General features: G+C 34.2%; 3 protein-coding genes across 4 annotated transcripts; 2 read left to right on the top strand and 1 right to left on the bottom strand.

The window, feature by feature from the left end:
* Positions 1–732: 732 nt before the first annotated feature.
* On the bottom strand, positions 733–1,803 carry LOC147533151 (uncharacterized). The gene has a single exon (XM_086650021.1). It carries the CDS (start codon positions 1,801–1,803, stop codon positions 733–735), a length of 1,071 nt encoding a protein of 356 aa, XP_086506147.1.
* Positions 1,804–6,636: 4,833 nt separating this feature from the next.
* On the top strand, positions 6,637–12,863 carry LOC147533150 (MADS-box protein SVP-like). 2 transcript variants are annotated; one of them, XM_086648543.1, is made up of 9 exons: positions 6,637–6,900; positions 7,085–7,279; positions 9,117–9,198; positions 9,765–9,826; positions 9,917–10,016; positions 10,114–10,155; positions 11,739–11,780; positions 11,863–12,017; positions 12,495–12,863. In XM_086648543.1, the coding sequence occupies exons 2-9, from the start codon at positions 7,098–7,100 to the stop codon at positions 12,511–12,513; spliced, it is 684 nt and encodes a 227-aa protein (XP_086504669.1). In that variant the 5' UTR covers positions 6,637–6,900; positions 7,085–7,097; the 3' UTR covers positions 12,514–12,863. The 2 variants fall into 2 exon arrangements, with proteins under 2 accessions (XP_086504669.1, XP_086504670.1); XM_086648544.1 differs by having other exon boundaries at positions 6,644–6,809.
* A 3,609-nt stretch (positions 12,864–16,472) lies between these two features.
* On the top strand, positions 16,473–23,985 carry LOC147533149 (Clathrin adaptor complexes medium subunit family protein). The gene is made up of 13 exons (XM_086646077.1): positions 16,473–16,677; positions 17,955–18,049; positions 18,512–18,715; positions 19,546–19,662; positions 19,742–19,870; positions 20,624–20,750; positions 21,164–21,267; positions 21,367–21,471; positions 21,560–21,654; positions 22,340–22,427; positions 22,769–22,829; positions 22,965–23,038; positions 23,667–23,985. The coding sequence occupies exons 1-13, from the start codon at positions 16,620–16,622 to the stop codon at positions 23,763–23,765; spliced, it is 1,356 nt and encodes a 451-aa protein (XP_086502203.1). The 5' UTR covers positions 16,473–16,619; the 3' UTR covers positions 23,766–23,985.
* The last annotated feature ends 2,120 nt before the right edge of the window (positions 23,986–26,105 follow it).

Below are 26,105 nucleotides of genomic sequence, written 5' to 3'. Positions count from 1 at the left end.
AATCCGACCTTCAAGGCCCGTGGCACTAAGAACTAGTTTGGGAAAAGACCAATCAACGCGGTCATACGCTTTGGCCATATCCATCTTTAAAGAGAAGGCCCCTTTCTTAGCTCTGGAATGATGCATTGAATGGATTAATTCTTTTGTGATAATAATATTATCAATAATTTGCCTGTTAGGGACAAATGCATTTTGATTCCAAGCTATACATTCTTCCAGGTAAGGTCTGAGACGGTTGGCGATGATTTTTGTGATGAATTTATAGACCGAGTTACAAAGGGAAATAGGTCTGAACTCAGAAGCGAAACTCGGGTTCCTAGTTTTAGGGATTAAAGCAATAGTGGTAAAGTTTAAAGCTGGATCGATAGAACCTGATGTGAAGATGTCTTGTATGTAGCATATAAGTTCAGGACCAATTACTTCCCAATTATGTTGGAAGAAAAAACAAGGTAATCCATCCGGTCCAGGACTCTTCACTGCTCTCATTTCCATCACCACTGCTTTTATCTCTTCTGCTGATGGAATCCTTGAGATGTCGCCTATTTGTTCGGCCGAAAAAAACCTTATATGAATTAAGTAACTCGGTAGGAGGCATAGTAACTTGATCTGCCGAAAATAAATTCTGAAAAAAAGTCGTAAACTCCGCTTCAATCTCTTCAATATTTCTTGTGATCTGACCGTTGGACTTAGTTAATTGGTGAATGGTATTTTTCTGTTTTCTGGTAGACATCGCTAAGTGAAATGCCTTAGTATTTTATCCCCATTATGAACCCAATTAACCTTTGCCCTCTGTTCTGCCCTGGTACAACTTAGACCTTCCAAAAACAATATTTCTTCTTGGATGTCACTCTCAATATTTAGTACATCATTTGTTGGGTCTAAATTTTGGATATTCAACAGTCTATTCTTAAGGATGGAAAGACGATTTTTAATGACTCCGAATGCCCTCTTACTCCATCTTTTGATTTCATCCTTTACTTCTTGAATCTTGTCAGTAAAATTACCCGAACTTTGATCCCATTTTTCTTTGAAAATAGTAGAGTAATCCCCATGTTTTGTCCAGAATACTTCGAATTTGGAAATAGTATTCATAGTGCTACCTTGGACATTGAATTTCAAAAGAATGGGGGCATGATCACTGTTGTAGCGAGGCAGATGAAAGACTCCTGCCGTCGGGAATTTGAGTAGCCAATCAGCATTACATAAGACTCTATCCAATCTTTCTTTAGTTAGGTGATGAATTGATTTACTATTCGTCCAAGTGAAAGCCGGACCATTGAAACCAAGATCCATAAGATTTGCATCACGCACAAATTTCTGAAAATTAGACATAAAAGGAATGTGAGTACTGCCGCCCCATTTCTCTGATTGATTTAATAATGCATTTAAGTCACCCATACAACAATATGGGTTAGTTATGCCCTCAATACGATGTAAAAGTCTAGTCCAAAAAGTTGACCGGTTATGGACCTGTGGAGGTCCATAGATAAAGAGGAAATCCCAAGGGATGTTATCAGTCATATTCTGAATTGTCGCATGGATAAGATTAGGCGACGAAAAGAGAATATCTAATTGTAGGTCCGGGGTCCAATGTAAGATTAGACCACCGCTGCGACCCGTAGAGGGAACAGAATAAAACTTAGTTAAATTATATTTATTGAAACAAGTAAGAGGAATATAATTGGATATTTTCGTTTCCGAAAGAAATACAATAGAAGGCTTAATAGCCCCAAGGAACTGTGATAGTGTCTCCTTTGTCGGGGTGTTCCCAAGCCCTCGACAATTCCAAGCAAAAGCAGTCATGGCCCTTGCGGCATTTGGGTTGCCGGTACCCTATCTTGTTGACTTCCCTCTTGCAAGTTACGAGAAGAGTGCTTATACTGTTTAATAGATCTAACAGTTTGTGTTGAAGTATCCTCTTCCATGTCGACCACCAAGTTAGAACGATCTCGACTCTGTTTCCTTTTCGAATCTGTTTGACACTTAAATTAGTTATGGAGTGAAAATGGGGAAGAGATGGTTGGAGTTCAAGTTTTTAAAGACACATACATTACCATGGAACAAGGGAGACTAAATTACAAAGAATGGTAAAAGAATAAAAATAACAAATATTGAAAAAGAATTTGTAACTAAGAAAAGTAATTTCAAAACTAAGTGTTGAGGATAGAGGGAGGGTATAAAGATACTCAAGTTTAGTTCTCAAACCCACCGATAGAGAGTGCTTGATATTAACTCTTAAATTTTTCAACATAATTGCTTACGAAGCAAAATATGAAAAAGAAAGATTAATTAATTAAAAAACAAATCGAAGTTCGAGTTGTTAAAGAGCCACTAAAGAGAAAATCATGGAATAAAGGGATTATATTACAAAGAATAGTAAAAAAACAAAAATAACAAATATTGGAAAAAGAATTTGCAACTTAGCAAAGCAATTTCAAAACTAAGTGTCTAAGATGGATGGTGGAAAGTATGAAGATACTCAAAGTGTAGTTTTGAAAACTACTGATGAAGACTGCTTGATCTTAACTCTAAAAATTTGCAACATAATTTCCTACTAAGTAAAATATGAGAAAGAAGACTAATTAAAGTAAAAAACAAAAAAATCGTTAAAAAGTAATTAACAAACGAAGAAAAGTGAAACTACAAGAAAATTAAATAAGAAAGAAACTAAAATTAGAAAAATTATACCTTCTCATATAGTGTCTGAGAATTTACCTATATACTGAAATTATAAGGTTACAAAGAAGATGATGAGAAATTACAAATTTCACAAAAAAGAAGAAGAAATTATATCTAAATAAAAATATATCGATTTGGCACTAAATGATCTGGAATTTTTTCAAAGTAACCCCGGAACTAGAAACTTTTTTCGAGGGGAGCTGGTTAAAGTATTTTGTGAACAATTGGTTTTATAAGACAGACATGTGAAAGAGAAGTTAGAAAAAATACAAAAGTTTAACCCTTCAAATCTAACATCGCCAATTTAGCGATATAAACTAAGATAATAGAAATTTATGTAGAAAGAAAAACCGTTAACATAAGGTAGAAAGAAAGGTGCATACATGATCTGTAGCGTTAAAATCTAGCTTTTCAGCTTCTAAGTGAAGTACGAAGAAATGCAAATGAAAAAACCAGTGCAAACATTCCATTTATGTCGGGGTGTTCATTTAATGTCCGAACCGACCAATCCAATCCGACCCAAACGGATCTGGCCGGTTTGGGGACCGATCCAGTGGTGATCCGGGTTGGTTCGGACATTAAAAAGATAAAACCGAGTAGTTTGGATCGGTTTATGGATGTAGTCGACGGATAACCGAAAAAATCGAACCAAACCATTTATTTTTATATATCGTATATATAAATATATATATATGATGGGAATGATGGATGATTGAGATTCAATATTTAAGTTAGTTTCATCAAAACATCAAAATATTCTCATAATAAAAAAAATCAGAAAATCAAAACACTACAACTAGAAAACCTGCGTTTATCCTCTTTTTTTATCCTTTGAGTGTTGAAAACCTATGTCGGATTAATTATGCACATGTAGACTTAATTGTTTGTGACTCAACACTAATTTTCAGAATGTCTAAAGTATAATTGTAGCTGGTTTTTAAGTCGAAAATGTGAAATTTGGTTTATAGTAAAATGTCACAGATTGTTCGGTTATCCAACCGAACCAAACCGTTCATGCATAGTTCGGATCGATAACCGAACCAAACTATGAACGAAGTGGTTCAGATTGAGATTTGAAAAAACGAACCTTTCAGTTTGGACTTTTGATTGACCTAAAAAGTCGGCTATCCAACCAATATTCACCCCTACATTTCACCCCTACATTTATGAATCTCCACTGATATGTTGTCTAATCCATTGATATAGTGAAAACAATTTCAAATAAATGTAAGATGCAATTATAATTAAAACTGGATTTCCAATAAAATTTCAGTAGAAAACATAAAGAAGGAATACTTGATTCGCTGCAAGATGCAAATTATAGCCTAAAGCCAGATCAATGAACTTTAGTAACCAATCTATGTGAAACAAATAACTTTTAAGAGATTAAATTAAGAAAAGAGATTGAATTAAGGATCACTACAAAAAATAAAAATTGCATATTCGGGATTAGAGTGAGATAAGAGATATATACCTAAAAGTTGTTTGTGTTGAAAGTTGTTTGCGAAATTGTCTGATAGAATATATGGAGATTGGAGAAAACAATTACCAATTAACAAAAACATCATTGCTTTTTTTTTTTTTTTTTTTTGATGAGAGCAAAAACATCATTGTTAATATTTTAAACTTCACCTAGACAAATAAATTATAATTCTTTACTTATAAAATACAAACATGGGTGCTTCTTCAATGTCAACCATTACTTCAAACACGATAAACCCACACCCAAAAACAAAAACAACCAATATCCACCATAATCTCAAGAAAAGAATTTATTATTATCACATAAATTGCATAATAAACCATTGAATTAATCAAACAAGAAAGTTTTAAGAATTCATCAAAAAAGAGAAGGAAGATGAAAAAACTTTACCTTGTTAAACTTAAGTCCCCGACCAATGAACCCATTAGTATGGGATTGAAGGTATTGAAGACATTTTCTCTCTCTAAAAACTAATAGTAACTGATGAGAAGTTGGGTAATAAACCAATTTATACAAAACAGATGAGAGATTGGGTAATAAATCTATTATACATGATTTCAGTAACGCGGAAGAAGATGAGACTTGAGAGGTTGGGTATTGAAAAGAAAAATTCAATACCGGATGGAATTTATGAGTTAAGAGGCCAAAAAATGGGTCCAAATAGGAAAAAAAACTTACGCAAAAAAATTATTGAATTTTTTTTTTTCATTTTTTAACATTTTTTTTACCTGTTGACAACATAATTACACATGTTGTTAACAAAATAGTCTTATTTTTCTCATAAACCCCTTTTTACCCTTCTATGTTTTGTCAACATATATAAATATGTTGTTATAAACTGTTGACGATATGTATAATTGTGCCGTTACAAACTGTTGACAACATATGTAGTAACGTCGTGACTTGTTATAAAATGTTGACAACACATGTAATTGCGCGGACTTTTTATAAAATGTTGATAACATATATAATTATTTTGTTAACGACATATATAGTGCATTAGCCAAAATATTAATTGCGCGTCAATGAGTTTGTCAAATATAAAAGGTAGTATGCATAACATTTTAATTTTCGCAAAAGACAAACTATAATTGCATTAGACAAAATGTTTATGTTGGAAGAAAAAAAATGTGGTAACCATTTCTTTCTTCACAAGACAAATCGAAAAATTCTTTAGTTAAAATGTTAGTGTCAGTCTGTGTTTGTCAAATGCGAAAGACAACATGCAAAACATTTTTGCAAATCAATTTTTGAACAAAAACGATTTTGTTCAGAAATGAACAAAATTATTGAGAGTAGCCTAAGATTTGTTCAGAAATTCTCAAAAATGTTTTTCACGTTGATTTCGGGATAAAGTTGTACTTTTACAAAATGAGTTTTTGTTTCAAATATTATTTCAAATTAGACCTGATTCCCTATTATCCTCAAATTTTGGGTTTTAAATTATCGGGATGGTGGTTATGATTGGAGTGAATACGCATACCTATTTTCTTTGTGTAATAAATTATTTTCCTGTAAGAAAAATGAGAATAAATGATAGGTGGAGTTGGGGAGTTTGGGTCATCCTTGCAACCTTATTTACTAACCGTAGGATTAAATTGGGTGAACTCGAGATCCAGATAATATAACGGAGATTGTTTTGAGGCTATTAGATTCATAGTTGAGTTTTATTTACTCTCTTGGATCGAGTGATTTAACTAATTTTTTATTTTTAGGGTAGGTAATAAATTTAAAGGTGAGGATGCAACCGAAAACGCAATAGACGGTTAAGTTTGTCTTTCGATTTGTCTCAATCACCACAAAATATTGCGTTGTTATACTATGAAATAGGTGGTGTTTTTTCTCCTTTATTTTCAATATTATCTTATCCTATTTGAGAGATAACGTAAGAAATAAATTATTTGAATGAAGAGAAGGAACTAGTTTTTTAATGTTTATTACCTCTACAATATAGTCAAAGTAGCAAGGCCAAGCAAAGAAATGAGAGTTTTTTTTTTTTTTTTGTTGAACTAAATGAGAATTTTTCTAGATTTAGTTAACTCTCACATTCCAAAAGATAAGTTGAGGAGGAAAGCAAGTATTAACCTTCTATGTCACTATGAATATTAAATGGTCTCTTTAACATGTGCCTTGGCTTTAAGGTACAAATTACTTTCATTTTTTAACAAATTAAAATTCAAGTTGCTTTACTATACAAGCAAAAAAAGTTTATGTCTTAACCTAAGCACACATTAGAAAACCTCAATATTCAAATCCACCCTTAAGAGTACAGTTTAACCCAGTGGTCCTAAAGTTGTAAGTAACCAACCATTGGGTATTTTTTTTTTCCTAATTCTCTCTAAAAAGTAGAAATACACAGAGACACAAAAATGTCTTGATGTTGGGAAGATGGAGCTCCTACAGTTTGCCAAATTTGTAACACTTCAACAAAGGAGAGAGAAAATAAATAAATAAAAAAGGACACAAAAGAAGACAAGTAGAGAGAGAAAATGTGTTTTATTTGCTAAAAGAAGGACTTCCCTTTTATTTCTATCCAGTTGTTTCTCACTTCAATAAGTCTTCTCTCTCACTTTCTCTCTCTACCCTAATTGGTTGGTTTTCAGAGCTTCCCTTTAGGTTATAATCATCAGAAACCCCCTTAAATCTGGTAAACAAAACCAATCGTCATCTCTCTTCTCTTCTTCACGTTAAAAAAAAGGGCTATTTGCTAAAATTCTCTCTGATATTTATAGCCATAGGTAAAGAATTAAAAGATCTTTCTAGGGTTTGTGTTAGATTTTTCAGTTTTAGGGAAAAAAAATTGAATCATTTTGTACTGTTTTTGTCTTAAAACCTAAAAAAAAGTTTCTATTTTTGTTTTTAGAGAGAGAAAATGTGATTTTTTTTTTTTGACTTGATGTTATTATTATTGAGTTATTACAGTGAGAGTGGATTAATGGCGAGAGAGAAAATTCAGATCAAGAAGATTGACAATACAACAGCAAGACAAGTGACATTTTCAAAAAGGAGAAGAGGGCTTTTTAAGAAAGCTGAAGAACTTTCTATTCTTTGTGATGCTGATGTTGCTCTTATCATCTTCTCTTCTACTGGCAAACTCTTTCAATACTCCAACTCCAGGTAATACTACCTATCTATCTTCTTCTTTTTTCTTCTTAGAGAGAGAAAGTGTTTTTTTAGAGAGGGAGAGAGAGAGAGAGGATGAAATATGCAAAAATGGGATCTAGCTATTTATATGTTTTTGGACTAGTAGTAAACACAATGAACAATATAAGATCTAAAACTTGATGTTTGTTTCTCTATAAGGAGAATCTTTTGTTTGTTCAGAGAAGATAAAAAAACTATAGTAGAGAAATCAGACTTTAAAGTACAATCTTCTCATATTTTTTTTGTTGGTTGGGAGACATGAAATTATTATATTCTTGAATTCATGGGGAGGTATAGTTTCTTGTTTTCTCTCTCTCTATCTCTAAATGAGTTCCCATTTTGGGTAGTAGTGTTTTCTTAGGCCCTATACATGTGAAGTTGTACTTGATCTTGTTATGTTGGTAAAGCTAGAAGGTTTTCTTCTTTATACTTTCATGAAATATCATGTTTTGTTAATGGTTAACTTCCTCATATAGAAAGATGAGTTTGTTCATGACAATAGTTTTCAAACAAGTTTATTTTAGGGTTTTTGTTTGAGATCATTAGAAGTATATTCCAAAATCCAAACTCCAAAATCATTGTTTGGTTCTCTTAATTTTCAAAAGGATGCCATAAAAATCTTCTAACAAACCGACATAATAACTGAAGGTTTTTATTCTTGAACTCCCGATTCGTTATGTTATTTGGTAAGAGAATTAGATTAGTCCTCTTTTGTTTGTTTCTCTAATGGATGGATGAGTTTCATTTTATTTATTTTCAACTTGATCTTCATAACGAACTTCTTGTCAAAAACGATTTTGTCCTCATAATTGAACCTCTAGATGTAGAAAGATGGCGCTAACAAGTACATGTTGGAGGCTACAAGAAAAAAAGCCCTGAATACAAAGAACCCAAAGCCAAACAAGATCGAGCTTCATCTTGATCCTGTTTAAAGTAGTCGTATTTTCACATATTCTTGAACCAACCCAAATTAGGTTGTTAGCTCTCAAGGTTAATGTGCACATATTAGAGTTTAATCCTTCTAAAAACATCTTATTCTTCCATATAGAGTAACAAACAATGTATTGATTGGACCCCCTCAACGGGTACCTTGGGCTTCCTATATTATCAACTTTATCGTGAATATTAGAGCTCCAACATGAACCCACCCACTTATTAGTTACAACTCAACCAATTCCACGATGTATTCCGGACCAAAGCGAACAAAACGATTTCCCTCCTTAGTAGTTACTTTACTAGCTAGTTAGTGAAAGTCAATATCTTTGCATTTCCTTTTTTCTAAAACTTTGTATTAATGTATTGAAAAAGAACTATACAAGCAAACGGGAGAGGCTAAATTACATGTTATGTCATCCAAGGCTCCCATTTATGTACGAAGTCATGGGCCAGTATACGAAATCGTTTTTGCATATATAAGGTTTCTGGACCAATTGAATAAATTTCATTTCACATCTTCTTCTACTATGTTGCTAAAGCTCCCTTCCTTGAAGATAGTGGTGTTCCTTTCTTTTCAAATGCCCACACAATGGCTTTAGGTACCACGTTCCATTTTTCTTTGCAGTCTTTTATCTTCTTCGCCCCTTGTCATTGTTCCAAGCTTGGAATATCTTTATAATTTTGCAATTGGTATGTACAGAAAATGTGGATTACTCATTATAAGATATGAGTTCCGAGACGTTCATAATACTACTTACTTACCAATGTTGATCTCAACTAGATAACATTTTTCTACACAAGATGAGTTTTTTTTGACATATATACGATACTATCTAACTTTTTTTTTTTTTTTATATTTTCTTTCCTTTTGAAGTATGAAGGGGATTCTTGAAAGGCACAAGTTACACTCGAAGAACCTCCAGAAACTAGACGAAGAACCGTCTCTTGAGTTGCAGGTATACCATTATGGTCTCTCTCTCTCGTTTGGATAACTTTTTTACTTGTTGCATGTATGTACAAACACATCATCGCTTCTGCAAGCATTAAGTGATATTTGATTCATATTGTTTTTGTGTAAGATATAAATAATTTTCTATGTTTGTTTTCACGATACAACCATTTGGCTAAATAGAAAAGTGATTTAACTTAACTACCCTCTAGTAGCCTACTAGAATAGAGTGACACAACTTATTTGTAGAAAGGCAGAAGTCAGTGTACAAATTTGAATTTTTGGTTATTTGACAACCTTTCCCAAATTATTATTTTTAATTTTTAATATAAAAATGAAGATGAAAATCCGAACACTTTTATAAACTTTTGAGCCAAAAGAAAGAAGTGGACATAATCAACACCGTATGTGAATAAATTGGGAGGCTATGTTTGCAACATAGTGAAGCTTTAGACTTTCAATTTGGTGTCTTGTTTTCTCAAATAGTTGTGCATTATAAAATACTAGTAATACAATTATTATTTCTATTGTTCCAAAAAACAATGATTCACAACGGTTTGTTGGCTCGTACAGCTAGAAAACAGCAACTCTGCAAGACTGCAGAAGGAAGTTGCAGAGCAAACTCGAAGATTAAGGTATGGTGATCTTGTTATATCTGTAAACTAAGCAGAGAGAAAGATGAATTTACATATTAGTTGGTGATCTTGTTATTTCATGTGAAACAGGCAGATGAGAGGAGAAGAATTGCAAGGACTAAGCATTGAAGATTTGCAGCAATTAGAGAAAGTCCTTGAATTAGGACTCGGACGTGTTTTAGAAACTAAGGTTTGCGTTTCTTTTGTTGCTGCAAATTCTAGCATAACAATTAACTTTTTTCCGAATGCGAATGATTTTCTTATAGTATTTATTAAATGGCTTTCAGGGTGAACGAATCATGAAAGAGATTAGTACCCTTCAGAGAAAGGTTAGAGTTGATATCTTATAACATTTTTATATATCTCCCCATGGTGACGAAAAGAGTCGAGGAAGTTAACCCATTTGAGACATTCAAGCAGAAAGTGGTTTGTAGTGCGCTATTTTCTTCTTTCTAGCTAATTAATAGGTAACACATCCAATAAGTACAACGGATGGCAGAATCTTATTGAGGTTTTCATTTTAAACTGGATTGCTGCAGTTCTATTACTGGGAGCTTGGGCTTTAACTAGCTAAAGCATTAGCTGCCTCATTCAGTTCACAGTATTGCTCGAGCTGTGTAACGATCCAAGCCCTAAATATTACTAATATTGTCCACACTATTGTAAACCAGGCTCAACTCCAATGGGTACAGAATTTTGTCCCTGGCAGCTCCGTGAGTCCACCCAAAAGATCTTAGCATTTACTAGGCTTGAGCTTGCACCTATAGCCCAGGCGTTGGAGCTAGCTCCCCTAAGCGATGTAGGAATGTCCCAAATCCTTGATTGTTATCTCTTAGAACATCTCCGATGCAAAACTGAAAAGAAACTTTAACTTCCTAGATATCAAGTCTCAATTGAGATTCTCTTTCCTAGATGACACTATTGAGATCCTTCATTCAAAAGACATATCCAACACATCATTTTAAAAACTTAAAATTATTTAGGTTTCATTTTCTAGATGGGTAATTTTTGTAATATTGATTGGACAATTGAGGTTCTCAAAAGGAATCTCCAATATTGAGTTTTTAGTGAGATATCTTAGGATTAAATGCTGCCACATTATCTTAAGGCCTAAGTTGAGTTTTTGCCTCGAAAATCGATAAAGGACCCTACTCGTGCACTCCTTGGTACACTCCATTTTTTAGGTGGTTAATAAGACAAGGGGTATTTTAGTCTTTTTCACATTGTGAAAAGTTTAAAATATCCCTTGTCCTATTAAGGGGAGTGCACAGGGAGTCCCCGTATTAGTTCCGTTTTGCATCAGAGAGTTTCTTTCTTTTTTTCTAAAAATCTTAGGTGGCAGTCGACTATTTCAAATTGAGTCTTGCATTGGAGATGCTACTCTCAAATTGAAAAACTCAAAGTGCCACCTAGGATTTTTTGAGTTTTTTGTAAAATACGCTTTTCAATGTAACACTCAATTTGGATCTCAAAATGATGTGGCATCATTTAATGTTGAGATATCTCAAGAAGAAACTCAATATTTGAGATTTCTTTTGAGGATCTCAAATGGCCACTCAATATTAAAAGCAAATCTAACCCTCTAGGAAATGACACCTAAATTTATTTTTAAGTTTTTAGAGTGTTACAATGGAGATGTCTTATGAATTAAGGATCTCAACATTGACATCTGGGAAAGAGAAATTCAATTGAGCCTTGACACATAGGATAATTTGAGTTTTATTTTTTAGTTTTGCATTGGAGATGCTCTTAGTTTAGTATGTGTATGCTCTAAGGCTCAAAATAGCTCGAGCAATCCAGCATTAAATGAGGCCTTAAATGATCCTCGAATTTGAAAAAACTTTTAGAATTTGATAATGTGTCTTCCTGTTTGTTATTAGTCTCTAATAGTTTGTATTCGAATAAAATTCAGGGAATGGAATTGTTAGAAGACAATGCACGTTTAAGGCAACAAGTAAGAGCTTCCATAGTCATACATATTCTTGCATGGAACTTTGTTTTATCATTTGTTGTTAAAAGTTTATTTTTTTATACAGATGATAGATATTTCTCAAGCTCAAAAACAAGTTGTGATCAACTCTGAAAATGTAGTTCACGAAGAAGGCCAGTCTTCAGCGTCAGTTACCAACGTTGGTAACTCAATGGGTCCTCTCCAAGACGAAGATAGCTCCGATACATCTCTCAAATTGGGGTTAGTAGTACATCCATTTCATAGCATCCTATCAATTTCTGCACTCATCACAAGTACTTGATTTCATGGGTAAAATCATATCAAACTAGACACCATTAAAATAGATAGAAAGCTTAAGATTCTTCATGGTTTGATATAATCTGATCTCTTACTTTATCATTGTCAACCACCCTGGATCACAGAATTTATACTGAATTGTTTGCGAAAAAAAGTACCCTAATCCAATCCCCGTACAGTGACCAATATTATTGGGGCACGGGGTGTTATTTTTCTTGGAGGCTCCATTAGCCCACCGAAAAGGCCTCGAGCTTTGCTAAACTTGAGTTCACACCTATATCCCAATCTCCAAAGGCTCCCTTAGCAATTTGGGACTATAATAATTTTTTTTTTTTGCAATTTCAAATGAATCTCACAATACTGAAATCCTTCTTTTGGAATTTCATAATCACAGCTAACCTTCATTTTGATCTTTTGTAGGTTACCCTTCTCTTGCTGAAGATGAGGAAAAAGATCGAACTAAAGTAGATGTTAAAAAAATTTATTAACATCAGTCTGTTATATGAATGGAATGTAAACCTAATCCTTTTGGTGAATTATGATAGTAAGCAACCTATACATATAAACGAAGTAATGCTTGCTTCATTAGTTTGTCATCAACAATGTGATTTTGTATGCTGATAAATTACAGAGAGAAAACCAGCAACTGTTGTGATCTTGCAGCTTCATATTAGGTCATGTACAACTTCTCATATGAATTCTTATATTAGATAAGTATCATGTGTTAGTGTATACAATATTTTTATGTGATCAAGACTGATGAAATAGAAAAATATTTATTAGGGTAAACATACACATATTTACAACAAGTCTACATGATCAACCTCTTTGGGCTCTCACTTGAACAGTCTGTGAGAGAAACAAGAACATGTGAGAGGAGAAAGAAACCCTTGTTTCTCTCACAGATGGTTCAAGTGGGAGTCCCAGGAGACGGGTAGAGTATACTTTTTGATATATTTATTTTCTATAGCATTTATTAGTGAAAAAGTTTCAAAAAAAAAACAAGTGACAAAAGCAAAATGAACCATCTGATTAACATAAATGATAAATCCTACTATTTATTCTCCCTACTCACACAATTTTCTCCCTACTTACAAGATTTTTTGTCACGCTTTAAATTTTTTTATGAGTTGGTTAGTATCCCTTTCCTATTTATTCTCCCTACTCATTGTTGGTTAGGAGAAACCTAGTATTACTCTAAGGTGGGAGAGGTGAGGTTTGTTCAGAAACAAGAACAAAATGATTGAATGTTAGCTGGTCAAAGCTGGAATGTGGAAAAGCGTCGTTGAGTCAAGAGTCTGATTTTGATCAAACCATGATCATCGAGACATCGATTACAAACTAGTTGTAGGATATGGAACCAAAGGTGGTGTATTTGTATATTCACCTGAATTGAAGGTTATTGAGAAACCAACCAATGACTATAGATGCAGAGTGGTCGTCAAGTATATATTTGACAGGCTGTTGCATCGCTGCTAGAGTGCTGGTACAAGGCTAGATGGTGAAAGTTTGTTGCAAGTCCAAGAGACTAGTTTAATGTCTTATACAGTTGAATATCATGTGCAATGTAAAGCTAAGTTTCACTCAGAACTCTGCAATCTGCGTTGAGTCAAATTAGATATCAAAATATTTGTTTTTATCTAATTCGTAATTCGGCTAAGTAATGACAATTCAAATCTCCCCGTGACTATTGTCGAATTGATTTGTCTGCTTAGTTCATGGTAAAAAATATTTAGAAGTAGTGTTAAAAAAAATCAATTCAACTTAACCATGAACAATAATGATAGAGTCTCTCGATCAACACTTGGTTGCCCAACTGGTTATTAATGTTGGCATAAACTCCAAAACTCTGAAAAATAATCAATCTCTCTTTGACTTATTCTTTTTTGTCTAATTACGAGGGTATAACCCGTGCCCGACGGGCACGGACAGTTCTATCAAATGCGTCACGTGAGGTGATCTATACGCGCCCCACATTGCAACCATAGGTGCCCCTCAAAAGCGGGATCCATATGTAAATGGGAGGCCTACAACAATAATACGGGTGCCTTTAAGTCTTCCCAAAGAAAAACAATATCTATTTCTTATGATCTCAACCCTTGCTTGATTTTTTAAACTTTCAAACTTTGATAGAGTAAATCCTAACCTTTAGAGACAAACATAAAGAACAAATGATTTTCCATTGGGAGGAGGGGGGAAGTCGGGAAGATACTCTCCTCTCTTATTATATAGATGTTAGTATGTTATATCTGAACAATTAAGCATTTCTTTATCTCTATAAACAGGGAAAGAAAGACTACTATGTTTCTAATATAATTAGTGACTCTATTTTAATAGGGTTAAACAAAAAAAATGATAAACTTGACAAAAACCAGGAAACAACATCGACTATACATATCATTGACATGACAATTATGCAATAAAAAGTTTGATTTGTCCTTTCAACAAAAAAAAGCTTAATTTATCCATATTCGGTAAAAAGAAAAGTCACCCCATTATGAAACATTCAACTTCTATCACACGAGCATATGGGTTTCTGAATCACCTCAAATCTGACATCTTTGCTTTCGCTTTGATTACCTGCTCGTGCAAGTCCTTCCCTTTAAGGTCGAACGCTCTTCTACATATGCATTTTTAAATCCGAAACATTCCTTTGAATAATTTCTTTTATGTAATATATAAATGTAAACATCTTCTCTAAAACCGCTTTCTCTGCAAGATAAAAAACCGTCTTCTCTAGAGAATCCAGGTGAAGGGATCTCCCTTCACCGGATAAGATCTATTTCGCTTTCAATGTCTTAAGTTTTCCTTTTTTTAGATCTAACCTAAGTTTTTTATGGGTAACAAAGAGTAGAAGAGAAAATGAAGAAGACGTCGCATGGATACAAGTTTCTTCTCTCATTAAAAATCATCTCGATCTTCATGAACAGATGAGACTATCTTCAAGTAGTGTTGGTTTTCCTGAATCTCTTCTAGGGTTACTAAATCTTACTGAAGACAAGTAGTTTGTTCAAATTATCAACCCTTTTTAGGGTTCACCTTACAATCATCACTTCAGACAAATGAATCTGCAACAAACTATGAAGAGAAGACATCAAGAAGACAAAATTGTATTCGATCAATAACCTTCTTCCAAAAACTCATCAAATCTCAAAATTCTCTACTAATTGTTGTATTAGATGTATAGTAACGTTCACGACCTTTAGGCCATGTTTGGCGGACGGGAATGGAATGTGATTCCCGGGAATCACATTCCCGTAACACGATTCCTGGGAATCAGATCATTCAGTTTGATGTTTGGTTTGACCAGGAATAGGAATTCGATTCCTGATAGATTCCTAACTTGGTGTTTGGTTCGTGTAGGAATCGGAATATAATTTTTTGTAAAATTCCTATTATATCCTTATACTACATAAATAAAACGTCAATTTTATTATATACTTTAATCAGTATTATTGATTCAAAATTGCAGATATGAAATAGTAACATGACACACCAATTAAATAGTATTTAAAATGCCAACAACTTTTGGTTGGAGTCGTAAAAGGTATAATCTTCCACTTCGGAGGTCAAAGGTTCGAGGGGCGCTGACCATTTAAAAAAAATTATTTAAAATAAATAAAGGTCATGGCTAAATTTTTTTCTTTTTAAACATTATGAAATCGATTGTAATGAAAAAAGAACAAGAGAATAGGGAAAAAACTAGAGAGGGAGAAAGAATTACATTTGAGCAAGAGAAAGTATTGCTATGGTGGTGGCTAACCATAGGTTTTTAATTTTTTTAGTTGTGATATTGTGTGGAGGACGATTTTAATAATAGTCATTCTAATATTTTATTAAGGGTGATTTGGTCTATAAATATTAAAACAAAGCATTCCCGGGAATGGGAATCACAAAACCACCCCCCTCCCTGGGTTTGCTATTACCCCATTTTGAGGGAATCCTATTCCCCCGGGAATAGGATTCCCACTGCATTCCCGCGAGCCAAACAATATCAGGATTGTGATTCCCAGGAATCACATTCCATTCCCACGCGATTCCCGCGCGCCAAACATGGCCTTAGGGTTTCTTTCGTGATCTTTGGGATCTTTAATTTGTGACTTTTAGAATCTTTTTATTTATTTTTGCAATATTGTACTCCTTTCTCTTCATGTTGTCTTTACTTGTATAAGTTTCATGTTTGATATTTACTTTGGTAAATATATGTTGTACTTAAAAGAGACAAAACACTCAAAACCATGTAATGTGTTGGATTGTATTCTTCGAATGAATGAAGTTTTGATTTAACTCAAAAAAAAAATTAAAAAAATAAAGACACAATTGGGTCGCCTTTAAAACCTGTAAGAACCATATAGCCTTGTTATGACCTATACGTCATCCGACGGCAATCATAGAGATCCTCAAAATAGATCAGATACATCAAGGGGTTCATTTCCGTCAGGCATCAAGTGCTTAGACTCAAACGGGAAAAACAGATCCGAGTTTGGTTTTGCTCACAGAGGAGAGAGAGAGAGAAAGTTAAGTAGAGAGAGAGAGAGAGAGAAGATGATCTCGCAGTTCTTTGTTCTGTCGCAGAGAGGTGACAATATCGTCTTCCGAGATTGTAAGTCCACACAACTCTCCTTCTCTAATCTAATCTCTTTTGATCGTTTAATCTCTTTTTATTGTTGTTCTTTGATGATTTTCAATCTGTGGATCTGATCGATTCACCAATAAATTTCTTGTTTTTTCATCTCAATTGATGCATTAGATGCTAGATCAATGACTAGTCATCCACACTTGCCATTTTCAATTGTGATCATGTCTATATAAACATTCAATGTTGGATCTTTAGGGATTAGGGTAAAAAATTAGAAGAAAGGTAGAATTCATAAGCATAAATCACAACATCAAATATATTCCTTCTGATACTTCTACTCACTATGAAAGCTCATTGGATTTATCCCCAAGGAAGACGTTTTACCTCTTGAGGAGTTGTTCATGAACTGAATTAATAGCTTATCTGAGGGCATGTTTGAAATTTTCATGATTTTATCTTGTTATGCGTCCATATACTCAAATCTATGAAGAAAAAGTCGGGATTAATCCCCGAGTACACCCCGACTACTCCTCAGTCCCCATCTTGCCGACTCGACTAGGAGCCAAAACCCTAGTCCCGTGGAATTCGAGTAAATCCCCGACTTGGTCCGACTAGGACCGAGTCGAGGCCAGTCGGGATTATTTAGCTGAGCCTTTTTTTCTTTTGCTCAAATCGACAAAGGTGGTTTAGGATTTGCTCATTCGGCTTTTCACCCTTCCTCTCCCCTCCAAATATCATTATAACCATATTGACGTAATTTTGAAGTTTTCTTGCTCTCCAAACAAGATTCCAAGTTTCTCTATCTTCTCAATCTTTTTTTACTACTTCTTTTTAGAACCCATATTGTACTCTTTTTCTCTATAAACTCAAATAAATGTTAGTTGTTAGTGTTTTATACTTCATTAATGTTGTAGAACTTGTTGATAAGTATATGTGTGCTTCTTAGAGAAGAATTTTTAGTGTTTATACTTCATTCAGACCAAATACTTATATTTATACCTATATATAATTATATATTTATATTCTACGACTAGTCCCGTGTAAATACGACTAGTAGCGACTATGCCTAGTCCCAAGTCCGCCGACTAGTCCCAAGTCCGCCGACTAGTCCCCCTTGCCGACTTTTCCAACATAGACTCAAATTGTGTTTCAATCTATGCTTATCCATTGAGTTTTTGTAATTCAAGTACCATATGAAGTGCGAAATTTTATTTGATTTGTTTAGTACCAGATTTCTCATGTGTGAGGCTTAGACATAGTGAAAATGTTGATGTCTGATGATGAACAATTATATCTTGTAGATCGTGGGGACGTGCCAAAAGGAAGTGCTGAGATATTTTTCCGTAAAGTAAAGTTCTGGAAGGAAGATGGAGAAGAGGAGGCTCCACCTGTCTTTGTAGGTATTTGTTTACTGAAGACTGATAATGTTCAGCTTATTTTGTTTTTTTACATGCTTATGCATGTAATTCTAATATTACCCTTACCCGAAAACTATGTATCTGAAAACATCTTACCTGGACTTGCTCGTACATCTATAGTTAGTGCTTTGTCGAGCCATGTTGTGATGGATTTGACCTTGTGTAAGATACATTTTTCGACTTGTGTGGTGTAATTCCATCAGTTTTCTACCAAAAGAAAACTCCATACCAAACATGGCAACAGCCAGAAGCAATTAGTTGAATGACAAAAAGAATATTTACTATATGTAACTTCAGTTGAGATAGATGAGATGCTCTTTTCAACTAACACTTTTGCTGTACTTTGTCGAGCATCTTCTGTCAAAGCTGAAGTATATGAAGTTGCACACTTTCCATGTTATACTTATACATGTTTATCTTTTTTTTTTTTTTGTGAATAGAATCTGGATGGGGTAAACTACTTTCATGTGAAGGTTGCTGGGTTGTTATTTGTTGCTACGACAAGGGTTAATATATCACCTTCTCTTTTGTTTGAGCTTTTACAAAGAATTGCACGTGTCATTAAGGATTACCTTGGTGTTCTCAATGAAGACTCTTTGAGAAAGAACTTTATTCTTGTATATGAGTTGCTGGATGAAGTCATTGTAAGTATAATCTAATATATTTACTTGGAGGCATGCTAATTATACTCTTTTAACCCTTCAGTTTTTAGCTACTAATCACATTCAGTACAAAAGGAATTTTTTTTTTCATTCACTCGAAGAAAGAGTTTAAACTAATCATTTTATCAGTCATAATTTATAAGGCTGGGAGGCATCTACCTTATCCTGATCACAAGGAGAGGACCATCCTTTTTTTGTGGCATGCGCGCCTTTCCGCTCGACCAAATAGTCAAATGCCCGATTAGGATATGTGGTGAAGACTCACATCTCTTTGAATACTGAGCATTTGAAAAATGTCATCATGATGTGCTCCATTTTCTTTCTCTGGGTATGCCTTTTTCGTCGTAGTACTTAAGATACAAAGGATGTAGCAAATGGGCTAGGTTGTGAAGCAAACTAATTGAAGAGTGGTTGAACTGTGAGCTCCCACCTTATGACACTCCAAAACTTATATCTATTCGCCTCTTGCAAATCCAGACCTTAGTAGAATAAGAGGCTTATGAAGCACAGTGGTGGAGCCAAAATTCCCCTTCTTATTTATAGCCTTATCTAGATTCCCTGATGGCCTCATGAATTATGTTAGCATTGTGCTAATATCATCACTAGTTCACTTTGATATGAAATGGAAATTTTGATGTGCAAGTATTTTCTGATATCATGCACAGTATGACTATTATCTGAGAAGCATGTTATTTGTTTATACTTGTTGAGAGTTCGATTATTTTCTTCAGCTGTTTATCTGTTTTAGACGAGTGTTTCTTTAAGATTATTGCTTGTGATATGTGTACCTTGCGATGTCTTGCTTGTTCCAGGATTTCGGTTATGTTCAAACAACATCTACTGAACTGTTGAAGGCGTATGTATTTAATGAGCCAATTGTGGTTGATGCCGCTCGTTTGCCACCCCTTGGACCTGCTGCAATGTTCATGGTATCCTTGTGTTCATTGTGTCCTTAATTGTCATTGTGCTTGTTGCAGTGATTAATTTCCACCATTTTCCTTCCTGCAGCAAGGAACCAAAAGGATGCCAGGAACAGCGGTTACAAAATCCGTTGTGGCAAATGAGCCTGGGGGTAGGAAGAGAGAGGAAATTTTCGTGGACATTATTGAGAAAATCAGTGTTACATTCAGCTCAAGTGTGAGTGTTTTTTTTTTCATTTCATTTACCTGAAAACTTTTTAAAATTTCATGGAATTGAAGTTATTATGATGTTCTTAAGTTAGTTATTCGTTTTGATATTTGACACTTCAATCTGGATTAAGGATCAAGCAAGAACAAATAGTATTGCTATTTCAGGATGTCGCAAGAACTAATAACTATGGCAATGGCTTGACCGCAAGCTGCTTGAGGTTCTCGGTCTAATTCCTACATGGTCAAATGTGTATATAAGAGTTACCGAGTTGGTTACAACATAGACCTCTAACATAATATAACCTGGGTTAAACATTACCTTTTACTTTTAGTTCTCATCTCATTAAAAGCATGCCCCAGGGCACAAGCCAATATTCTTTAGAAAAATGTTTTTCAAATATCCAACTAAAGCTGAGCTTTTCTTCTAATTTAGTTATGAGTAAAACTGACGGAAGATGTAACAATGATATGTCACTCTACAAGTAAACGTTGCACGGAAGCAATTGAATCTTTTATTCTTGGTAAATCTAATAATCAAGCCTGGTATTAGTAGAATTCACATTCACAGATATTTTACCTTTCTAAACCCACTTGAAGCTTTCTTGAATTGTACTTTTCCTTGTGTATAATTAGCTCTTAGTTCTTTTGTCAACAGTTGCATGGGTCGTCAACTAACTACATTTGCATCAACTCTTCACTCTTTCTTTTATAATTCCTTTATTTTCACTGTAATTGACATTGTGTATTATTGGATAAACAGGGTTATATACTTACTTCCGAGATTGATGGAACCATTCAAATGAAGAGTTATCTAACAGGAAACCCAGAAATCCGCTTAGCCCTGAATGAGGACCTGAATATAGGCAGAGGCGGGAGATCTGTCTATGGTATTCCTCTATTTACCTGTTACTATACCATTTACCTATCACTTGGAGTATCTTTGAGAATTCATTTTCTGCATGTATGTGTAGGTCATTAGTTTACCATTAAATGCCCCTAAAAAGGACTACCGAATTATTTATCCATGACTACAAATTAAAGATGCAAATAGATAATTCAGGAAGTCTCAGTAACACCTTTGATGGATGACTTAACTTTTAGCTGTCTTGATATGCCTTGAGGATTTCTTCATGCTTATTATATATTGTAGTATTGTTCTTATTATCAGCTCTGATTCAAAAATGTTTGTCTATATGATATCATTGATATGTAAGTAGGTAAGTTTTTGCTTCTTTAAGCGTTAGCAATATAAATTCGTAATTTATTCCTTACGATCTCATAACCTCCACTTCTGCTACAGATTATAGTGGGTCTGGTGGAGCAGGTGCAGTGATATTAGATGATTGCAACTTTCATGAATCAGTGCATCTTGATAGTTTTGACATGGACCGCACTTTGACACTGGTGAGAGGGCATAATCTCACTTAAAGTTGGATAGGTTCATTATGGTTGAAACCTGTATTTTCTCACAGCCGTTAAATTGGATACATTTTTGTCTTACAGGTCCCACCAGATGGTGAATTTCCTGTGATGAACTACCGCATAACCCAGGAGTTCAAACCTCCGTTTCGGGTTAATGCATTGATTGAAGAAGCAGGAGCATTTAAGGTGAACAGAATCTTCTTCGATAGTTTGCATCACTTGAATGTAATGGTTTCTTCATCGAGTCTAACAACTTATTTATGTCACTTTTTAGGCCGAAGTTATTCTCAAAGTCCGCGCTGAGTTTTCCTCAAGCATTACTGCAAATACAGTTGTAGTACAAATGCCAGTGCCAAAATATACTTCTAGGTATTTTCTCTATCCTGGTCGAGTACTTCCTGTTTCGTGCATCATCTATATGTATGAGTACTTACGAGTCATGTCTAAATATGATCATATCTGTACATGATCTTAATATTTTATGAAGCACACATGAAGAGGATCCGAGGGTAACCTCATGCTATTCCTGAACTCCGGGAAGCTGTTCTATATGTGCTTTGCATGCTTTGATGGTCTGCTTCTAATGTTTGTTATTATAACGTCTGTATCATTTAAATGCTTGCATCATGCAAATTCGGATGACTTTTATATTTCAGTAGCATATTTCATCCCGAAAGTGGACTCTCAGGAACGACTAATATAGTTATACTATTTTCTTGATACTTCGAAGGTTTCACCAATACATTTCAATGTATCAAGTACTATTATTAAAAACATATTCTGTTAATATCTGTTAGACATCGGAGCATCGGGCTATTACAGGTTTAAATTCCTAAATTAACTTGCCGTGTTAGGTAATTCTCTCATTATGTCGTTATTCTAGCAAGATTCTTATTTATAAAGTGGGAATGGGTTAAGAGTGTCATAACTAGTATACTTTTTGAGTTTCCGAAACAAGAAAAAGAAGCTGATCTTGATTCTTTCATGGTGAATATTGAGTTAGGCCATCTTCTTTATCATTTTCTGATTTGGTTGGACTTAAAAATTGCTGCAGAGTTAGTTTTGAGCTGGAACCTGGAGCAGTTGGAAACACTACTGATTTCAAGGAAGCAAATAAGAAACTAGAATGGGGCTTGAAAAAGGCAAGATACTCGAAATAAAGATTTTCTGTTCTTTTCATAATTCATTAAAAAATGTAGTGTCTGTTTTTTCTTTAAGTTGGATCTGACATCTGACTCTAGCTCTAGCTTTACTCGAGTCAGATTCCAGACTGTATGATTTAGCCTGACTTGTCTGAAATCTAAATGGCTGTTTCGGATTGATTTTGGGTTCATTTTATTTAGACGATCAGACTCAGATAATGAGAAAAATAAAAAACACCATCATAGTCTTCTTCATGCAATTTGTCAGTAACTGGAAGCCTGGAATTGGTCAATTCGTTATCTTGTGTGTTGAGTTTCTAATAGGTGTAATTTTGTCTCAGATTGTTGGTGGGTCTGAACACACTTTACGTGCAAAGCTGACATTTTCACAGGAATCGCATGGTAGGATTTCGTCTATCTTTATTACTTCCAAGCTTTATATGTTAGAGTCAATCAATGCATTGGTACAGTTTCCTTTCAGCAAATTTATATTTTGTTATGAAGATAAACTTGTTTTACGTGTTTCATTAAATACAGCAAATATCATGAAAGAAGCTGGACCAGTTAGCATGACTTTCACTATACCAATGTATAATGCTTCGAGGCTTCAGGTGAGATATCTGCTAATTGTATCATGGATTTCGGATTTAGTTTGGGGAGGAGGGATTTGAAAAATGTAAAACCTCCCTATATATTCAAATAAATCCGGAAGAAAGTCCTACCACACTACTAACTTGACTTGCCTTATTGAGTTGTTGTATAACTAAAATGTTAGTCTAGAAATACATACTGCACCACTAACTTCTCTCTGGTCTTGAGTGGTGGATTTTTTGTATTTCCCTTTGGTTTAGGCAGTGCGGCCACGACACCCACTTCATAATGACATCCCTGGACATGGCTATACGACTCATGAAGCGTAAATATGCATAATATATATACTTGAGATATAATCAATTAGTATAAATCGACATTTAAGTGATACACTAATAAATATACTATAAAATATACTTATTTTAATGTCGAAGATTGGAGTTTAGTAGTTTACTATAGTCACACAAAAATGTAATAAATCGTATAGGTGGGCGACCCAAAACGGCAAAACGTAATAAGTCGTGTCGCCTTTGACAGATAGTTATTTTAGGGACTGGACTGGAATCCTATCTTTATTTATATAGAGTTACTACCTAGCATATTAATTCCCTCGGCTTATAAGATTATTTTCTTTTCTCTGTGGTGCAGGTAAGATACTTGCAGATATCGAAGAAATCGAAGACATACAATCCATATCGATGGGTAAGATATGTTACCCAAGCGAACTCCTATGTTGCTCGCCTATAATAAACAGACAATCTGTACCTTTTGTTCCCCAAAATCCCCATGTTCTTCCTTCTCCCTTTCTTTTTCTTGTGTTGAGATCATCCAGGATTGCTTCAACCTGGTTAAAGGATTACAATGAAACCCTAGTTTGTAAGGAAAATTTAGTAAATTTCGGGTTTTACTATTTACAATCTGGGATCACGAATTGAGTTATAATTTTATTACTGATACTTGGTGGAAACTGAGGTTTTAATAACTGCGAAATGAGTTGTAGCTAGGACAGGATGGCCGCAACAAATCATCTTTAACCAGAACGAAATAGCTGAACTCGTGGATATCCACCAGATTTGTTCTAATCTTTTGTTATATCTTCTTCTGATATCTGGAGTAATAAGTTGTTACTTGTAGTATGGTACAACCTTTGTACAGAATGGTACAACCTTCATAAGCCATTCGCCCTATTAAGACAAATATTGACGTTGTAGCATGTAAATGGTTTGCGTTAACTTTGGGTAACCTATTTTCTCTATATGATTTAACCTTCAAGTGCATGTAAATTTTTGGTCTAGTAGTTTGCATCTTTCTCTTAAGCCTTAGAGAGAGCGGACCCGAGTCTTGGTGTAAGTGGTTTATCTCTAAGATTAATCTCATGAAGGTAGTGTTGATGGGTTTAAGGCTCCATATGATGGCCTTTAGGGGCCTTACATGGTCTTTAAAGGTACGATTGTCCTAGTTATAGTGATTAATGGTTTATCCAATTCATGTTATATCTTAGTATATTGTATCTTCATGTTGTGTCGCTGCCAAATAATAACTCCTCAAATATTTTGTTAAAGAAAAACCTTTAGGCCAAACTTGAGAGGAAGGAACGTCATTGCGTAGAAAAACGAACATGTAATGTCTAATTTGGTTAGGAATACGATCCACAGATGGTTTGGTATATATGTCATTTGATTGCAAACCTATCCACCTCATTTTGACTACGATCCCTTTTATGAGAGAGAGAGAGAGAATCCTATTCCTTACAATGCAATTGGTGGTGCATTTGTGCCTAGCAAACACTACAATGAAACGTGATTCCTAACTCTACAGTAGTCTCTATTTTAAAGCAATTTTTATCTTGAGATTTCAATTTCTTTTTTTAATCTTTGCAATATATTTTGTTTTTTTTTTCTTAAATTAGTTATTTTATTTCTAAGAAGGACACGGTTATTTTTTCTTAATAAGTTATTTTATTTCTAGGAAGGACTATATTTAAATTTTAGAAGGCTTCCAGACAATATCCTTTATTAAAAAGGGATGGTTGTACCAGCCATAATTTTCCCTTCTGTTTTATTATATAGATGTTTAACAACTCATCCATATATCTTTTTTTATATCATTTTAGCATACTATTAATTAATAGATTTAGTTGAGTATTTAGGGTCCTCAGTTCTTTGACAAAGTCTTGTGATTTGAGGGGGTCGGGTGTGACAACACCGACCATACCCCCTCAAACATGCTCATGTTTATTAGTATAATTCAATACTTCTCGTTTTGGTCTATCGAAAAAATTTTCGTGGTATGGCAGCTAGATTACTTGAAGATTATTTCCAATTAAACCCAAACCTAACAAACCCTTCTAGACAACCAAACAAAGAAGATACAATCGAGCATATTTCAACGGAGACTAACCGAGCATCAAATGTTTTCTGCAGTGAAGAAGCCGAGACAGAATCTCTTCCCCAATATTAATCTATGGAAGACTTCTCTAACCAAGCCGAGATCAACTGTCAATGAGAGTTAGAATTTTTGAAATAGTGTGATATGATATTTTCAAGCTGGAGTATTTCTCTAAGATAATATAGGATGAACTACGACTCGATAGCCAACCCTGTAGGACCAAACAAAGTCTTGGCTCATCAAAATTATTGATTTCAAAAAGCTAACTTGTTACTCACGTCACGTGAGTCACGTCTATCTTCCTCTTATGTGTTTATTAAAGCGCGTGTCAGGAAAAATGACTTCGATAGTAATTATGAATAATGACTTTGAATTAAATCAGTCTCCCCTAATGAAATAGGGAAATCCCACTTAGTATAGTCTATAAATACTCTTAGAAGAAGAAACAGAAAAGCATCAACATTTCTAATACAATGGATAAAAAGGTTTTATATTTCTTTACCCTTACTGGATTATTTCTAATTGCTATTTCAAGTTCTTGTTTCAACCTCAATCACAATTCCTTATTCCCATTTCTTTTCAAAAAAGATTGTTTAGAAGAAAGAGAAATATGTAAATTATGGGTTGGTATCAATTGTGCCAAATCTTTAATGGTGAGTTCTACTAATTCAGCCCAATCTCATATTAGGGTGCAGAAAT

The sequence above is a fragment of the Eschscholzia californica genome, unplaced genomic scaffold, assembly GCF_041429995.1.
Source record: "Eschscholzia californica isolate CP2 unplaced genomic scaffold, dmEscCali1.0.p SCAF_6, whole genome shotgun sequence".
Classification (NCBI taxonomy): domain Eukaryota; kingdom Viridiplantae; phylum Streptophyta; class Magnoliopsida; order Ranunculales; family Papaveraceae; genus Eschscholzia; species Eschscholzia californica.
This window is presented reverse-complemented; position numbering and strand designations above follow the sequence as displayed.

What these genes read in the sequence shown, in the direction of transcription:
- LOC147533151 (XM_086650021.1), bottom strand. Translation starts at nt 1,803, where the DNA reads ATGACTGCTTTTGCTTGGAATTGTCGAGGGCTTGGGAACACCCCGACA.
- LOC147533149 (XM_086646077.1), top strand. Translation starts at nt 16,620, where the DNA reads ATGATCTCGCAGTTCTTTGTTCTGTCGCAGAGAGGTGACAATATCGTC. An exon ending in CAATATCGTCTTCCGAGATT is followed by an intron (nt 16,678 to 17,954) that starts GTAAGTCCACAC and finishes TATATCTTGTAG; the next exon opens with ATCGTGGGGACGTGCCAAAA. An exon ending in GTGCCAAAATATACTTCTAG is followed by an intron (nt 21,655 to 22,339) that starts GTATTTTCTCTA and finishes AAATTGCTGCAG; the next exon opens with AGTTAGTTTTGAGCTGGAAC.
- LOC147533150 (XM_086648543.1), top strand. Translation starts at nt 7,098, where the DNA reads ATGGCGAGAGAGAAAATTCAGATCAAGAAGATTGACAATACAACAGCA. An exon ending in GAGCAAACTCGAAGATTAAG is followed by an intron (nt 9,827 to 9,916) that starts GTATGGTGATCT and finishes CATGTGAAACAG; the next exon opens with GCAGATGAGAGGAGAAGAAT. An exon ending in GACGTGTTTTAGAAACTAAG is followed by an intron (nt 10,017 to 10,113) that starts GTTTGCGTTTCT and finishes AATGGCTTTCAG; the next exon opens with GGTGAACGAATCATGAAAGA.